Below are 16,975 nucleotides of genomic sequence, written 5' to 3'. Positions count from 1 at the left end.
TCCATTCGGCGGGAGCAGACCCCCGCCCCAGAGCGGCTGTGAGGACTGAGCCCGGAATCGCCTGCCGCAGTGGACGCCGGGGAGGGGACACAGGGCGCGCTGTCCCAGCCCTAAAGCGAGGCTGCGGCGGTCGCCAGGGGGCGCTGCTCCAACGCGGACGCGGGCGCGGGCACGCTCGGGCGTGGCTTCCGGGCTCCGCCCACCGCCGTCGGGGGGGGGCGCGCGTGCGCACTGAGCCCCCGCCCCGCAGGGGTTGCTGGGCGGGGCGACGGGGGCGTGCGGCGCGCGGGAGCCGGAGCTGGAGCGGCGCGGCGGCCTGGAAGATGTGGCGGCCGGTGAGTTCCCAGCCCGGCGCGGCCGGGCGCCGCTCCCGCAGGCCCCGTCCGCCTCCGTCCGGAGCCCTGGCGCCGCCCCGAGCCGCCCCGGCCTGGGCCGCGTCGGGGACCGTCAGGGCTCCTGGGGGCGGGCGTCCTTCACCGTTGTCGGAGCCCCGGTTCTTCGCGGTGGCGACCCCTCGACCGTGCTGGGGGGGCGCCCGGCCCCCCCCCCCGGAGGGCCCGCCGCCGGGCCTGCCCGCGGGCACGCCCCAGAGGCCGCTCGCTCGCCGCGACAGAAGCTGCCCCCGACACAGCCCCGTGCATTCCGCTCGTGGACACCCCTCCCGACGCTTCTCCCGGCGCCCACGTCTGCCTTAGAGCCCCCGCCGCTCCACCCTGTGCGGCAGCCCCGGGCCCGAGGCCCCGGTCTCCAGCCCAGCTCCCGTCACCCTGCGCCGGCGCCCGCCGCCCGGCTTCTGAGCAGAGGACGGAGGGCGTGGGGGCCGCAGCGTCGGTGCCGGGCTCCCGCGGCGCAGCCAGCCCTGGAAAGCGCTCCCCTCGCCGGCCTTCCTGGACTTCTGCCCGACCCTAGGCTGTCCTCCTAGCCCCTGAGAGTGCCGCTGCGCTTCCCGCTCTCTGCGCAGTGGGGCCTCGATGTTGTATCTCTGAAAAAGGTGTGTCAGCACCTTTTTTTTTTTTAAAGCTTTTACCTATTTATTTGGCACAGAGACAGAGACAGCGAGAGAGGGAGCACAAGCAGGGGGAGCGGGGGAGGGAGAGGCAGGCTTCCCGCCGAGCGGGGAGCCGGATGCGGGGCTCGATCCCAGGACCCCGGGATCACGACCTGAGCCGAGGGCAGACGCTCAACGACTGCGCCACCCAGGCGCCCCGGGATCAGCACCTTTTAAACCTGGGGTCATAAGCACTGACCCCGCTCCCACCCACTCTGGCCCCAGGAATCCGTCGTTTTCCTCATAGGGTTTAGAGCTGAAAAGACAGGATTTATCAGCCTTTTCAACTTGGAGTTTTCTACAGGGCTTGTATTTTTCTAGTAAGCCTAGCCTTGTAGGGTTAGGTATAAACAGTATGGATGCGTTTCTTTTTTTTTTTTAAACTTAGATTTAATTAACATATAGCATATTACTGGTTTCAGAGGTAGAGGTCAGTGATTCATCAGTCTTATACAACACTCAGTGCTGGTTCCATCACGTGCCCTCCTTCATGCCCATCCCCCAGTTACCCCATTCCCCTGACCCCCACTCCCCTCCAGCAACCCTGTTTGTTTGCTATGATTAAGAGTCTCTTATGGTTTGTCTCCCTCTCTGGTTTTCTTGTTTCCTTTTTCCCTCCCTTCCTCTATGATCCTCTGTGTTGTTTCTTAAATTCCACATATTGGTGAGATCATATGATAATTGTCTTTCTTTGCTTGACTTATTTCACTTAGCATAATGCCCTCCAGTTCCATCCACATCATGGCAAATGGTAGGTATTCATCCTTTCTGATGGCTGCATAATATTCCATTGTGTATATATACCACCTCTTCTTTATCCATTCATCTGTCGGTGGACATCTTGGCTCTTTCCACAGTTTGGCTATTGTGGACATTGCTGCTATAAACATTGGGGTGCACGTGCCCCATCGGATCCCTACATTTGTATCTTTGGGGTAAATACCCAGTAGTGCAATTGCTGGGTCATACGGTAGCTCTATTTTCAACTTTTTGAGGAGCCTCCATACTGTTTTCCAGAGTGGCTGCACCAGCTTGCATTCCCACCAACAGTGTAGGAGGGTTCCCCTTTCTCCACAGCCCCGCCAACATCTGTCGTTTCCTGACTTGTTAATTTTAGCCATTCTGACTGGTGTGAGGTGGTATCTCATTGTGGTTTTGATTTGTATTTCCCTGATGCCAAGTGATGTTGAGCACTTTTTCTTGTGTCTGTTGGCCATTTGGATGTCTTTGGAGAAATGTCTGTCCGTGTCTTCTGCCTATTTCTGTCTCATTGTTAGTGTACAAAGTGCAGCTGATTCTGTGCATTGACTTAATATCCTGCTACGTTGCTGAATTCCTGTATGAGTTCTAGCAGTTCTCAGGTGGAGTCTTTTGGGTTTTCAACTTAAGTACAGATGCATTTCTGTTCATCTTTGTGACTTGCAGTGAGCAGCTGCCTTCCACAAGGGTGTTTTATGGATTGGGGTGAGGCAGAGGTAGTGTGGGAGCCAGGCAAACAGGCACTGAATTGGCCTTTAGCCCAGCACTTTACAGCTTACAAAGTGTCTGCACATATTTGGGTCACTTAATCCTCCCAACCGCTCTAAGGAGTGGGCAGGCCGGTGTTAGCTTCTGATGAGGAGCTGCTCACATCTGGTAAGTGGAGCAGAGCCCCGTAAGCTTCTGAGACCTGACTGGTGCCAAGAGGGTCATAGACCCTTGGAAAAGAAAAGGGCAGGGTATTCGTGGTCCTCTAGGCCACCTCTCCTGGGCCCAGATTCCTAGGCTCACTTCCTACCTGTGGGAACATATCTGTGCCTTGGATTCCTCTCCTGTTTAAGTACACAGGGCGGTTGACCCTGCCAGGAAACAGGCGTGGTTCTGTCACCTCTGTAGTTCTTCTGGTTTGGGCCTCATCATGAGATGCAGCAGGTGCTTCTTAGTGCTGTGGGCTGGTTTGCCTGCAATGACCTTTCAACCCCTAGTGTGCTCTGTCTAATCGACAGCGTGGCAGGGAAGCGGGTAGCTCAGCCTGTTGGTGACCTTTGTAATACCTATTTGAGTCTCACTACTCAGAGCCTTTTTTCCCCCCTACTTTATACGTTGTTAGCTGAGTTCCAGACGAGCACTCTGTTTCTGCAGGCAGGCTGTGCACACACTCTAAGAAAGCATGAGAAGGGGGCGCCTGGGTGGCTCAGTCGTTAAGCGGCTGCCTTTGGCTCAGGTCCCTGGGATCGAGCCCCACATTGGGCTCCTTGCTCAGCGGAGAGCCTGCTTCTCCCTCTCCTTCTGCCTGCCTGCCACTCCCCCTGCTGGTGCTCTCTCTCTTACTATCTCTCCGTGTGTCAAATAAATAAGTAAAAAATCTTTAAAAAAAAAAAAAAAAGAGGGCGCCTGGGTGGCTCAGTTGGTTAAGCGACTGCCTTCGGCTCAGGTCATGATCCTGGAGTCCCGGGATCGAGTCCCACATCGGGCTCCCTGCTCAGCAGGGAGTCTGCTTCTCCCTCTGACCCTCCCCCCTCTCATGCTCTCTCCATCTCATTCTCTCTCTCAAATAAATAAATAAATAAATCTAAAAAAAATAAAAAAGAAAAAGAAAGAAAGAAAGAAGCAAGCAAGCAAGCAAGCATGAGAGACTGGTGTAGAGAAGGTCCATTTCATCTTGTCCAAACTGGAAGGCTTTGAGGTGGTGGGTGCAGAGACAAGTGTAAGCTAGGGCTGTCCCAGGCAAGCCAGGGCATGTAGTTGTCCTGGTGAGAAGGCACTGGTGCCTGAGGGAGCAGCCTGGCGATCCACAGCTCTTTCTTTGCCTGTTTGCTGACATGTTCTGGTGCTTAAGCTCTGGGTGTGATTTGAGTTATATGTGATGTGCTGGAAATTGCTCTGGACTGGTTCCTGGAAGATCTGGCTATAGGTTCTGTCCCATATTTGTAGTCATGTGACTTCTTTGGGCTTCGGGCATGTCTCTTGGATGGTGGGGATAGTTTGAGGAGCACTGGCCGTCCCAGACTGGAAGGAGCCAGATACTTGAATGGGCCTGTGGACCGTGGTAGGGGCTCCGGAGTTGTCGGCGTGAGGCCTCATCCTTGGAGTCCTGTGCAGAGCCAGGCTGCTGCAAGGGCCGCTGCCGTCCCTTACCTGCCCATGGCCTTCTTCATATTGCTCACCTAGTATTCAGGGTTGGGCCGTGTGGGGTTCTGGTTCATTTTGTCACCATTTATCTCAATTCAGCAAGCCTTCATGGAGTTCCTGCTTTATCTAATAAGCACTGCACTAGATCCTAGAAGCACAGAGATGATTAAGAGGTGGACCCTGCACAGTCTGGTGGGGGAACAGAGACTAAACTAACAGTCACACTCCGGTGCGATAAGGATGGTGGGAGAGGCGTGTACAACTTGCAGAGGCAGATGGGGGGATGAGGGACAGGACTGGGGAATTAGGGGCTGGCGAAGGGCATTCCAGGCCCCTGGGCCTGGTGCTGTGTGGGCTGTCCAGGTTCTACCAGAGGGACCTTTGTTATGGGAGTGTGAGTGAAGAGTCACTCACTGCTGGGAAATGAATTGGGGAATGACGAGATGCAGCCCGAGTCCTTACTGCTGCAACGGCATCTAAGAAAGCAGAAACTGGTACTGGGGACTGCGGCCAGGGGCAGTGACCTTTCTGGCCTTGCCCCTTCTGAGGCTTGGGGCGCAGCCAGGGCCTTGTGCTTTAGTGTAAAATAATTCAGAGTTAGCGTGCTCCTCTGTGAAAGGACACGGGTGTGGCCCCTCTTGCTCAGCCCTCATGGGTATCTGGAGGGTCTGGGGCTCTTGTGATGCTGGGTTTAGCCTGCAGTCTTGGGGCAGCCATGCCTGGGCTCTGGCATGTTACATTCCCTGCCATCCCTTGCTTCAGCCTTGGTGCTTGCAGCCTCCGAATCATGAGGCCTTTCTCTCTGCTTCTCCAGTTTATTGGCTAGAATAGCTCACAAATCTTTCCTTTCCTTCCCTTCCCCTTCCCCTTCCCCTTCCCCTTCCCTTTCCCTTCCCTTTCCCTCCCCCTTTCCCTTCCTTTCCCTTTTTGAATGCTTATGTCTCAGAATAATCATTGTCGGTCAGCTTTGGCCACTTTCCTTCTTTGTCTGCGGCGGCGGTGCTTCTGAACCCACGAACACCACTGGAACTTTGCAGCAAACCTTGCTGTCCTTTCACTCGCTCCTGCCCTTCTGCTCCTATTAAGTAAAGCATTTCTTCATATTCTATATGTAACCTATCTCCAAGTTTTACATATGTTGGAAATAGTCTCTTTTATCTTCTGGACTAGGTGCTGTTTTTTTTCTCCTGAAAAAGCTGTGGGAAGCTGATGATCTGTTAACATAAATAGTTAAATTTAATCTAGCAAGTATGTACTTCTTCGTGTTAGGTGGAGCGGACTCCTGGGGGCAGGGCTATTGGCAGGAGAGTAAGGGCATGGGGACAAGCAGGTGGCATGGCACAGTGAGCAGGAGAGCTGTGGAGAGTAGCTGCTCCTTGATCCCAGAATGACCTCAGCATGCCCATCTGCCTGGTCTGTCGTGTGGGCTGGGCACAGTGCAGAGGGCTTTGCAAATATTCACTTGACCCGTATGTGAACAGTACAGTGGTCCTTGCTTTATAGACAGTGAAACTGAGGTGCAGAGAGGGAGGTAGCTTGCTCTCACTGCACAGCTAGTACTTGCTGGAGTCTCCAGCTCAGCAGTCTGCGTTTAGTCTACCCCTTCTCAGCCTTGGCTCTACCTGAGTCTCTAGGGCAGGGCCATCCTGGGCACTGTCTGGTGTTGGGCAGTGTCCCTGGCCTCCACCCGTTCAATGCTAAGAGCACCCCTTTTCCCAGGTTGTGACAACTAAGAGTGTCTCCAGACAATGCCAGATGTCTTGGGCACACAGTTGCCCCTGGTGAGTACCCCTGCCCTGCCCTAGCTGCCTCATCTGCAAAATGCCACCTTCCTAGGATATGGAGAAGAAGGAACCCTCCTACACTGCTGGCGGGAATGCAAGCTGGTGCAGCCACTCTGGAGAACAGTATGGAGGTTCCTCAAAAAGTTAAAATAGAGCTACCCTATCACCCAGCAATTGCACTATTAGCTATTTACCCAAAAAATACACAAAAACACTAATTCAAAGGGATACATGCACCCCTTTGTTTATAGCAGCACTACCAACAGTAGCCAAACTGTGGAAGTGGTCCAAGTGTCCATCGACTGATGATGGATGAAGAAGTGGTATATATACAATGGAATATTATTCAGCCATAAAAAGGAATGGAATCTTGGTATTTGCAACAACATGGGTGGAGCTAAAGAGTAATAATGCTAAGCAAAGTAAGAGAAAGACAAATACCATATGATGTTGCTCATATGTGGAATTTAAAAAACAAAGGAGCAAAGGAAAAAACAAAAGAGACAAAGCAAGAAACAGACTCTTTTAAGTATAGAGAATGGATGGTCCCCAGAGGGGAGGAAGATGGGGGGATGGGAAACAGGTGGTGGGGATCAAGGAGTGCACTTGTGATGAGCACCAGGTGATGTGTGTAAGTGTTGAATCACTGTATGTTAACTATGCTGGAAGTAAAATAAAAACTTAAAATAGGGGCGCCTGGGTGGCTCAGTTGGTTGACCATCTGACTTGATTTTGGCTCAGGTCATAATCTCAGAGTGGTGAGATGGAGCCCCATGTCAGGCTCTGTGCTGGGCGTGGATCCTGCTTAAGATTCTTTCCCTCTCCCTCTGCCCCTTCCATGCCCTCCCTCTCTTTCTCCCTCTCAAAAACAAACAACAACAAGAAACCAAAAACAACTTAAAAATGCATGACAATAATATAAAAGGAAGGTTAAAAACAGAATTGACAGTGTAGTAAAGTATTTGCAACTGGGGGAGGCGGTAAAAGTAATTATTTGTATTAGACTATATTAGGTAAGGGATTTACAGTTTAGTCATTTATGTAACTATATAAAGCTTTGTATGTGATTGCAATAAGTTTATAAAGGAAACAATAGGGTAATAAAACAGTGCCACCTTCCTGACTGGGACCGGGAAGAGCATAGCAGCCGCCTGCCACTTTGGTCATGAGAACGTTTAAATACAGGGACAAGCTGACAGCATGGTCCTACATAGTTAACTGTCCCGATACCCACACCTAGACCCACCCACTATGAATATCTTGCTCTAGCTGTTCCTATTTCTACTTGAAACCATATATTTTGTTGTCATTGGACCATTTGAAAGTAAGTTGCAGACATTTTGACACAATCTAAACATTTCAACATGCATCCGCTAAACATCATTCTCACTTAACTTAATCGTGCCTAGGAGCGTGAGCAGTCATTCCCGGATGTCTGTCGTACTCTGACCAGCTTGTCCCAGGACTGGGTTTATAGGAGCTTTCCTGCAGCCTGAGGTGCGCCCAGGCGTCTTGTCTGTCTAGCCTCCCAGTCTACAACGGTCTTCCCACATTTTTCCTGTGATTGTTTTTTAACTTATCGTTATAAAAAATTGCAAATATTGGAGTGCCTGTGTGGCTCAGTTGGCTAAGTGTCCAATTCTTTTTTTTTGGAGAGAGAACTCACGCAAGCAGGGGGAGGGGCAGAAGGAGCTGGAGAAACAGACTCCCCGCTGAGCAGCGAGCCCGACGCGGGACTCGTCCCAGGACTCCCGGGATCATGACCTGAGCTGAACGTAGTAGGCGTCTAATTCTTGATTTCGGCCCAGGTCATGATCCAAGGGTCACGGGATCGAGTCCCGTGTCAGGCTTCTCGCTCAGTGGGGAGTCCCTTGTCTCCTTCCCCCTCCGCTTGCTCTCTCTCAAATAAATAAATCTTTAAAAAATCTTGCAAATATTCATAGAAGCAAAGAATTGATTAACGACTGTGCCTAGTACCAGTGTTCCCCACTCATGAATCCTAACGACTTTCTGAAGAGGCCAGGCTGTTTAAAGGATGCCCCGCACCCTGGAGCCACTTGCTGGACTTGCTCAGGGCCACTGACAACGAGTGCTGAGCTCCAGTGGCTGGCGGCTGGTGGCTGTTGTCAGTTCTTACTCAGTGGCCTTGCAGTCTCCTTGAGGTCAGAATCACAGCACGGCCCTCACTGGCCAGAGCTCCAGGCACCGCAGCACTCCCTGGCTCTCAGGCACCAGCCTTGGGCCATCTTGCCAGTTGCTCACACTTGCCTTGAATCCACTTGGCTCCATCACCCAGCACCCTCCTCCTGGACTGACCTCCCCAGCACAGGGCCCACTCCCTGCAGGAAAACCCCAGGGCCCCTCGGGATGCTCTGCCTGACTCTGGCTCACTTTGCCGCCTGCTCTTTTTGGGCACCCCCCACCTGTGAGCATACAGTATGTTTTCCAGCCTTTCACATAGGCCTCTCCGCCCCAGAAATGCCCTGTGCGGTCCTGGCTTCAGGCCTCTACTGAGCCCACATTCTCTGTACAGAAGACCTTCTCTGGTGTTCATGGGGAGGTCCTACTCACTGCCGGGTGGCAGCGCCCTCCCTCCCTTGTGCCCCATGCCGTCCCTGTGTCTTGGCTTTGCATCTGTCCGTGGCCCCTGGTTGCATACAGGACCCAGTGTCACACGGGGCATCTCTGGCAGGGTTTGTGTGATGGGTGTATGTGGTAGAAGGTTGGAATCAGGTGAGGGGTACGGGGAGGGAGGGGCTGAAGGCCTTGAAGAGAACGGGCAGGGGCTGGACGGAGCCTGGACAGAGATGCATCTGAGGGGAGTGGATGGTGTGGGCAGCGCTTTCCTTCCTGGCACACCTGCTTGTTGTCACAAACCCTTGGGATCCCAGTGTGGAACCAGCCATGCTGCAGGGACTCTCTAATGTTCTGAGTGACTATCCACCAGATATCTGTGGTCACAGATGCTCATCCTCTGGGCTTCCTCTTCTGCTGCTGAGCCTCAGCATAGCTGTGTGCACGTGGCCGAGTCAGGTTGTGCGGGCCAGAGGGCTGGGGCGGGGGGAGGGGGCTGTGCTATCCTGCTCTCTTGCACAGGAAGCCTAGGGGCTCTTCCTGCCGCTGGTCCTCACCTCCTGTCTGCCTGCGCTGCCGTTCTCGCCTCTGTGGGGTTTCCTTGAGGATCTGCACTCGCTGTGTGTGGCCTTGCTGAGCAGAGGTTTTCTGTCAGCCTGTGTTCTCTTGGGACAATAGGTCATGGACCTTTTCCTTTGACTTTTGTCTTGTTTTGCAGTCCTTGAAATGGTCTCCAGGGCTGTGTGTTTTGGCCAGAAAATGACTGGAAAGTCAGTCCTTTATTTGGTCCAGGGTTCATGATAAAAATGTTAACATCTGTGCCATGGGTCATGACTTACTATGCGTAACCTTTTCTTTCCCTAAAAAGAATTTGCAGTTGGCAGTTTGTGGTTGAGGAACTCTTAAGACCCCATAATTCAAGTAAGATTGGGAGACCAGGGTTGTCAGTGAGCGTAGGAGAGCCATGTTTCTGTGGTCACTGGAATAAGCCAGCGCTGCGCCGTCCCCGTGGTACCTGTGGCACGTCTTCCACTTGGCCTTCCCTGCCGTCCTCCAGGTCTCCGCCGCTGGGGTCCTAGCAGGTCTTCTCAGAACGACCACCTACACAGGGTCCCTTTTACTGCCTCTGGTCTTCTTGAGTCTGACATCTTTCTGACTGTGTGATGAAGCATTATTGATCATTCCTTTGGAAATTCAGAATGACTTCCTGAGGCTGGTGGTCAGTGGGCTGAGCAACAGACAAATAGGGAGAGGTCCCGGGGCCCCGAGGAGAGGGTCCAAGGCCGCGACGGAAGGGATGCACAGAGGTGGGCGTTTCCAATGACCTGTCGTGGTGCCCCGAGGCAGAAGCTCCTGGTGCCAACAGTGTGGCCTTGCCTTCTCTCGTGTCATTCTTGGATCTCGGCCTTGCTCTCCAGAGGAGGGATTGTCCCGCATTCCTGCACCAAACATGTAGGCCTGGCCCCGAGCACATCCCTGCAAGTGCTGACAGGCGCTGATGGCATATTTGGGTACAGGGAGGTACGGCTTGCCCCTCGGCTCCAGGCCTGTGTGACCCTGTGCTGTTTGCTCCCTTTGCAGTCACAGCTCTGCGGCTTCCACTCTGCCCTGCTGCACAGCAGGCGGAACCCCTGGCGGTCCCCCCCTGCCTTCCCCAGGAGAAACCTCAGGGTCCTGCCCGCAAGTTGGTGAGTTCTCCACAGCCCCAGGTGCCCGCTAGGGCCCGTGCCTCTTGCCAGGCAGGGATGGAAGACCTCTCTTGTGGGGCCCAAGGCTGGACTTCTCTGTGCTTCCACCCCCAAGACAGATGCGTCTGCTCCTCTGTGTGGTGGCTTGGGGTTGGTAGCCCCCTGCCCCTGCCAGGGACTGGCGCCCCTGGGGCAGGACTCCCCGACAGCAGTGGCATGAGCACACCGAGGCTGGAGCCGTGAAGAGGGGTGGGACCACTGTGGATGGGGCCAAGACAACAGGGAGAGGTAGCGAGAACTGGACGTAGGAGGGTTCCAGGCCTGAAGCCGGTGGGCGGGACAGCGGGGAGTGAGGTGGGGAGCGGCAGGAGGCTAGACTCAGGCCTGGCGGGCCACGGTGAGTCACCCAAGCGTGCACTCGCTGCCTGGTGACCTTGGGCCAGGGGCTCCTGTTGGGCTCCTGTTGGGCTCGCCCTTAGTCCCCATCACCTGGCACTTGGCAGTTCAGTTGGGCGACAGTGGTTGTAACTCCGTGCAGCATAGGAGGCCCTCGTCCGGTGAGGATCTCAGCTCTGCCTGTGAGCTGCTTCCCGTGAGGCCAAAGAGCTGCTTTCTTTGCTCACTGGCCCCTTGGAGCCTGGCATCCAAGGTATCCATGGGGCTCGGGCAAGGTGACTTGGAACACACTAGAGACCACTCGGGCCTCTGGCACCGGGCTGCCTGCAGAGGCTTCTCGTGGAGCTGCAGCTCCCTGGGGTGGGCCAGGTTCTGTCTGAGAGTGCCCCTCAGCCTGTGGGCAGCAGAGGCCCCAGAGCCCAGGCCCGGTGGGCAGACAGGAAGTGACCTGCCCCATGCCCCGCTGTCTCCCTGCAGGTCCTTCAGGCCCCAGCCCCTATGGAGGAAGGCGCTCTCTGCCACGATGCTGGGGGTACCCCTGCTACTTGGGGCCCGCTATCTCACAGCAGAGCCTCAGGAGAAGAGAAGGATGAGGCTCGTGGTGGACGGCGTGGGGCGCTTCAGCAGGTAGAAGGGGGGGGCACGGCACGGCTTTCTCCCCTGCCCCCCCCACCTGTCCTGAGGTGTGCGGAGCCGGAGCTGGGGCTGTGGGGGGCTGCAGGGTTTTGCTGGAACCTTCCGAGCTGCCTTCCAGACGTTCCGGTACTGCCAGGTCCACGTGGTCGTAGTGCCAACGAGCCACGCCCACCAGACGTGGCCTCTTACAGACCCCTCAGATCACCCTCGGCCAGCTGGAGGGAGAGCCGGTCAGGTTCCTGCCGGCTGGTGGGCAGACGGGCAGCTGCTCCCTCCTCTCCCTCTTCTCACCTCCACTCCCCCAAGGAGAGTTGGCACCCAGAGGGCTTTGGGGCGCAGAGGGGAGGGCTGCCATCCCTCCTCCAGTCCCAGTGACTGGTCTAGAGATGGATAGTGTCTGGTCATTAGTATTAAGGGTGCCTTAAACTGAAGGCCCTTTTCATACTCCCTTATCTACCCGTGCAAGATTCTTGGGGGGTAGGGGTGACATTCCTGTTGGAGGAATTCCTACAGCCAAGAAATCCTGAGAACCAGCTCTTGGCTTTGAGTGAAACCTCAGTCTACCCAAACGCACTGTGGGCCTGGACTGGGGGGTGCACATGGTTGCCCAGGGAAGTGGTTCGTCCTCCTTGCCTGAGGAGGCTGTGGGGTCGGGGGCTGCAGCTCTGAGCACCTGCAGCCTCTCCAACCTGGGTCCATCTCTCAGGGGAAGGCTTAGGACTACTAAGGCCTTCGGGCACTTAGCCAGAAACTTCCCTGAAATTTATGCTGATGGGGGCCATGGTCGGGGGGATGGCTGAATGCTTGGCCACTTCCTGCCATGAGGACACGACAGACTGGTCACTTCTTAACTCCTTGATGGTGGCCCCGCCCCTGCACACCTGTCTCCCTAGGTGGTCAGGTTTGCCTAAAGCAGCTCGTTGCCCTCCTGGGCAGGTTCTGGGTAGTGAGTTCTCTGTCCTGTAGGGTTGTCCAGTCTCCCAGTCCTGAGGTGGATGAGGGCAGAGCCTGGAGTTGGCTCTGTCTTTTCTTCTGTGGCTCTCCACTGTGTGGGACTGGTGGGGACGGTCCCCAAGCAGCCTGCTTCCGAAATGCACACTTGGCGTGTCTGAGCTTGTCTCACATCCGCCTCCTACACGCTGCTCTTGCCCAGTGTCAGCTGCCCCATCGCAGGCGCGCCTGCCTTCTCGGCTTCCTTCCTGAGAAAAGGTATTTTCACAGCTTTGCTTTCAGAGGCTGAGCTGGGGTCAGAGGGAGGCAGCTACAACTGTTCTTTTCCCAGTGTGTTCTTGTCCGCCGTAAGCCCCAGCCATTGCAGGACAGGCAGGCTGGGCACAGGGCGGCCACAGGGCCTCCGGAGCCAGGGTCAGTGTATGTGCCGGAGCGCAGGGACAGAGCACACGTGGGGAGCACGTCGGGGCTGGCTTCACCAGGGGAGTCGGGAGCTTGTTCTGCTGTAGGAGAGCGATCGGAACCCGTCACGAGTGTGTGAAGGCTCGGAGATGGGCGGTAGGAAGCCTGGTTCCTTGGAACGGAGAAGCGTCCTTTTTTTAAAAGATTTTGTTTATCTATTTGACAGAGAGACACAGCAAGAGCGGGAACACAGCAGGGCGAGTGGGAGAGGGAGCAGCAGGCCTCCCGCGGAGCAGGGAGCCCGACGCGGGGCTCGAGCCCAGGACCCCGGGATCATGACCCGAGCCTAAAGCAGACGCTCAATGACTGAGCCGCCCAGGCGCCCCTGGAGAAGGGTCTTAAGGACCAGGGCTGTGCTCGCTGCTCTGGGCGGTCTGCGCCCAGGCTGTTTGGACGTGTGGCTGTGTGCATGCGCACACTTACATGTGTCCATCCCTGTATCTAGCCACACACACCACACCTGCATTCACGCAGGTACTTCCCAGTACAGAGATCATTCTCATTTACTCCTTTCTCCAACTGGCAGAATCTTGGCTTTCCTTGTCCATAATTTAGTGACTTATTTGATCGGTGACCGAGTGTAGCAACTGCCCCTGCCCCTTTGCAGACCTTGCATTCCCTTTTGGACTGAATTATTCAGGAAGGAGGGAAGCCCCCCTCCCCCGCTCTGTATCTCTAGGGAGCTCAGAGAACTCCCGTGTCCTTGCTCCCCCTGCCAACCGCGCTCTGTTCACAGACAGTCCCGTTCGTTCCCGGGGTCCGGCTGGGGGTGAGTGGGACAGAGCCCGTTCGTTTGTGGCGTGCAGTGCGGCACGCCTCAGGCACGCGCTGACCTGACGCTGCTCGAGCATGCTCCGTCACCACAGCTGCTGGGAGTAGCGTATACCCCAGCGGGGAGGCGGACCGGTCCGGAACCCAGCAGCCTTTTCCTTCCTCCCTTTCAGCTCTCACCCTCCTGTGGCGGGGGTGGCTGGGAGGCAGAAGGTAGAGGTTTGGCTTGACCAGTGGCCCCCGGTCCCCTCAGGGCTTCTTCCTTGAGGAAGAGGAGCCCTACACCCCTCTCATGAAGGTTTGAGGGTCTGCGGTCTGTGATGCTGGAGGCGGGCCTCAGCCCTGGTTCCTTCCCTCCCCAGACCCAGGGCTGCCTGTCCATAGCCTGGGCCCCGGGGAGTGAGTACCCTTGCCAACATAAGGGGGGGCCCGGGTCCCCAGGACAGTGGAGAGCGCTAGGAGCCCTGCTCTGGGATCCAGCTCCCTGGAGGCTGCTGTCCAGGGACACGTGGAGAGCGCCTGGGGGCTCGGCAGGGCGCGCAGCGCAGAGGGGCCTGGGGCAAGGGCATGCCTGAGCACGGGAGCTGGGGACAGCCGCTCACTAGCCATCACCGCTGCACAGGTCTTAGGTGCTGTAAGAGAGCAGTAAGAAGCCTGGTCCTTCGGGCCTGACCCGAGCGCCCCCCACCAGCTCTTGCCCCTCCCGTCTGTGCTGGGTGCTCGGTGGTGCGTGTTCGGGCACAGGGGTGGTGTAGACCAGGAGCTGAGACTGCCCTGCTGGCAGTGCTAAGAGCAAGGAGACCAGACCAGAGCCTGTCCTCTCCCTCCTGGTCCAGCCTGGAAGCCCAGCAGCCCCTGCCACATGCTCAGTCTGGGCCGGGGGTTTGGGGCGGGGGTGGGGCGGCTCTGAGGCGCTGTGCCTGCCGAGAGCTGAAGGCAGCCTCTGTCAACAGGTCTCTGAGGATAGGCCTACAGATCTCCCTGGACTACTGGTGGTGTGCAAACGTCGTCCTGCGTGGGGTGGAAGAGGTTTGTCCCTGCATCCTAGCCACAGTGGGCTCGGCCTCACAGTGGGAGAAGGGGGGGGGATGGTGACACGCTAGATGAAGGTGGGTGCCGGGGGCACTGAGGAGGCACCTGCCCGCCCGCCCCCATCCCTTCCCTCCATGCCTGTGGTCAGAACAGCCCGGGGTACTTGGAGGTGATGTCTGCATGTCACCAGCGGGCGGCTGATGCCCTGGTCGCCGGGGCCATCAGCAACGGGGGCCTGTACGTGAAGCTGGGCCAGGGGCTGTGCTCCTTCAACCACCTGCTGCCCCCGGAGTATATCAGGACTCTACGTGTGCTGGAGGACAGGGCCCTCACGCGCGGGTTCCAGGAGGTGAGCCCTGCACTTGGGCTGGGGGCTCTGGCAGTGCCCCACGCCCTCCCCGCCCCACGCTGCTCCAAGAACCCTCTCCTGCCAGGTGGACGAGCTGTTCCTCGAGGACTTCCAGGCCTTGCCCCACAAACTCTTTCGGGAGTTCGACTATCAGCCCATCGCCGCCGCGAGCCTGGCCCAGGTGCACCGAGCCAAGCTGCACGATGGCACGGAGGTGGCCGTGAAGGTACATGGGGGCCCGCTCTGCGCTGCAGCGGGGTCTGGGCCGGTGCTGGCAGCCCTGGGTCTTCCCTGCACCCTCGCCCAATGCAGGTGCAGTACATCGATCTGCGGGACCGCTTTGACGGCGACATCCACACCCTGGAGCTCCTGCTCCAGCTCGTCGAGTTCATGCACCCCAGCTTTGGCTTCAGCTGGGTCCTCCAGGTAACTGCTGCCCAGAGACGGGCCGGAGCAAGCAGGGTCTGCATGTTATGTGCCGGGGTGGGCTGGTCCCCAGCCTCGACCCCCAGCTGCCCATGTGGCCCCCAGGACCTGAAGGGCACCTTGGCGCAGGAGCTGGACTTCGAGAACGAGGGCCGAAATGCCGAGCGCTGTGCCCGGGAGCTGCAGCACTTCCGCTATATCGTGGTCCCCCGCGTGCACTGGGACACGTCCAGCAAGGTGGGCTGGGCCCCCTCCTGGGTGGGGACGTGCAGCCCTGCTGAGCTCAGCCACTTGCTCTCTCCCAGCGTGTGCTGACGGCTGAATTCTGCGAAGGCTGCAAGGTCAGCGATGTGGAGGCCATCAAGTGCATGGGGCTGGCGGTGAAGGATGTGAGTGCGCGTGCATCAGCCTGTGGGCGTGGCCGGGCATGTGTGTGCCCCAAGCACAGGGTGATGGTGGCCCGGTCCTGTTCTCTTCCCCAGATCGCAGAGAAGCTCATCCAGGCTTTTGCGGAGCAGATATTTTATACAGGCTTCATCCACTCAGACCCTCACCCTGGCAATGGTAGGAAAAGTCCCCGGGGGTGGGGGTGGGGGTGGGAGTCAGGGTTCAGGGGACATGAGCTGACACGCTGTGTCCCTAGTTCTGGTGCGGAAAGGCCCCGACGGGAAGGCCCAGCTGGTGCTGCTGGACCACGGGCTCTACCAGTTTCTGGACAAGAAGTAAGGCGGGGAGCCTGGGTGGGGGGGGGGGGGGGGCTGAGGGGGCAGGGCCCCGGTGTCCCGGCCTTACTGCTGGCTTCCCGCAGGGACCGGTCGGCCCTGTGCCAGCTATGGCGGGCCATCATTCTCAGGGACGATGCCGCCATGAAGACACATGCAGAGGCACTCGGAGTGCGAGGTGAGGCCGGGGTGTGCGGGCCTGGGGGCTTGTGGGGCACGCGGTCCTGGCTCACCGCCCCCCAGACTACTTCCTCTTCTCCGAGATGCTCATGCAGCGGCCCGTACGCCTGGGGCAGCTGTGGGGCTCCCACCTGCTCAGCCGGGAGGAGGCAGCCTACATGCAGACCATGGCGCAAGAGCACTTTGAGGACATCATGGGGGTGCTCAAGGCCCTGCCACGGCCCATGCTGCTCGTGCTGCGCAATATCAACACCGTGCGTGCCATCAACACCGCCCTGGGCACCCCTGTGGACCGCTACTTCCTCATGGCCAAGAGGTGGGTGCTGGCTGGCGGGATGCCCGGGGGTGGGAAGTGGCGGATGGAGTGGGATTGGGCCAGGCTGACTGTGTCTCTGGGCAGTGCGGTCAGGGGCTGGACCCGCCTGGCAGATGCAGCGTATCAGAGCCTCTATGGTGCCAGCCTCCTGCGCCACAGCAGGGTCATCTGGGAAATGTTCAAGTTTGAAGTGGCCCTAAGGTGAGGAGATGGGAGGGGGCGGGCATCCAGGGCAGGTGGTCGACACCTGCTCCCCACCAACCTGTGACCCCTCTGGCCTCCCACCCAGGCTGGAGACCCTATCGATGCGGCTCACCGCCCTCCTGGTTCGGCTCTTGGTCCACCTGGGCCTCCTGCCTGAGACCCAGGGGCTCTCTGAGTACTTGGAGACCTAGGGAGTCCCGGAGGCAAGAGGACCTTCGGGCTCATCCAGCGCCGGACCGACAGAGCTGGCCAGGGCTGGAAGTGCACACACCCCGAGACCTGGGGCGCTGAAGCAGCTGTGGCCTAGAGTGTGTGTGTGTGGGGG

At 57.5% G+C, this 16,975-nt stretch overlaps 1 protein-coding gene across 3 annotated transcripts; it reads left to right on the top strand.

Moving 5' to 3' along the window:
* The first annotated feature begins 252 nt into the window (after positions 1–252).
* ADCK5 (aarF domain containing kinase 5) lies at positions 253–16,965 on the top strand. Of its 3 annotated transcripts, none has more exons than XM_028093635.2 (15): positions 253–335; positions 10,099–10,205; positions 11,079–11,228; positions 14,375–14,450; positions 14,644–14,802; positions 14,888–15,028; positions 15,115–15,228; positions 15,334–15,465; positions 15,534–15,617; positions 15,711–15,792; positions 15,872–15,950; positions 16,037–16,128; positions 16,194–16,446; positions 16,531–16,647; positions 16,736–16,965. In XM_028093635.2, exons 1-15 carry the CDS (start codon positions 324–326, stop codon positions 16,839–16,841), a joined length of 1,704 nt encoding a protein of 567 aa, XP_027949436.1. In that variant the 5' UTR covers positions 253–323; the 3' UTR covers positions 16,842–16,965. The 3 variants fall into 3 exon arrangements, with proteins under 3 accessions (XP_027949436.1, XP_027949435.1, XP_027949437.1); XM_028093634.2 differs by having other exon boundaries at positions 14,602–14,802; XM_028093636.2 differs by lacking the exon at positions 14,644–14,802.
* Positions 16,966–16,975: the final 10 nt, after the last annotated feature.

This window comes from Eumetopias jubatus, unplaced genomic scaffold (genome assembly GCF_037043125.1).
Source record: "Eumetopias jubatus isolate StellerSeaLion01/CBP00866 unplaced genomic scaffold, mEumJub1_p1.0 scaffold_4, whole genome shotgun sequence".
Lineage (NCBI taxonomy): Eukaryota > Metazoa > Chordata > Mammalia > Carnivora > Otariidae > Eumetopias > Eumetopias jubatus.
This window is presented reverse-complemented; position numbering and strand designations above follow the sequence as displayed.

What these genes read in the sequence shown, in the direction of transcription:
- ADCK5 (XM_028093634.2), top strand. An exon ending in AGAGGCACTCGGAGTGCGAG is followed by an intron (nt 16,129 to 16,193) that starts GTGAGGCCGGGG and finishes ACCGCCCCCCAG; the next exon opens with ACTACTTCCTCTTCTCCGAG. An exon ending in TACTTCCTCATGGCCAAGAG is followed by an intron (nt 16,447 to 16,530) that starts GTGGGTGCTGGC and finishes GTCTCTGGGCAG; the next exon opens with TGCGGTCAGGGGCTGGACCC.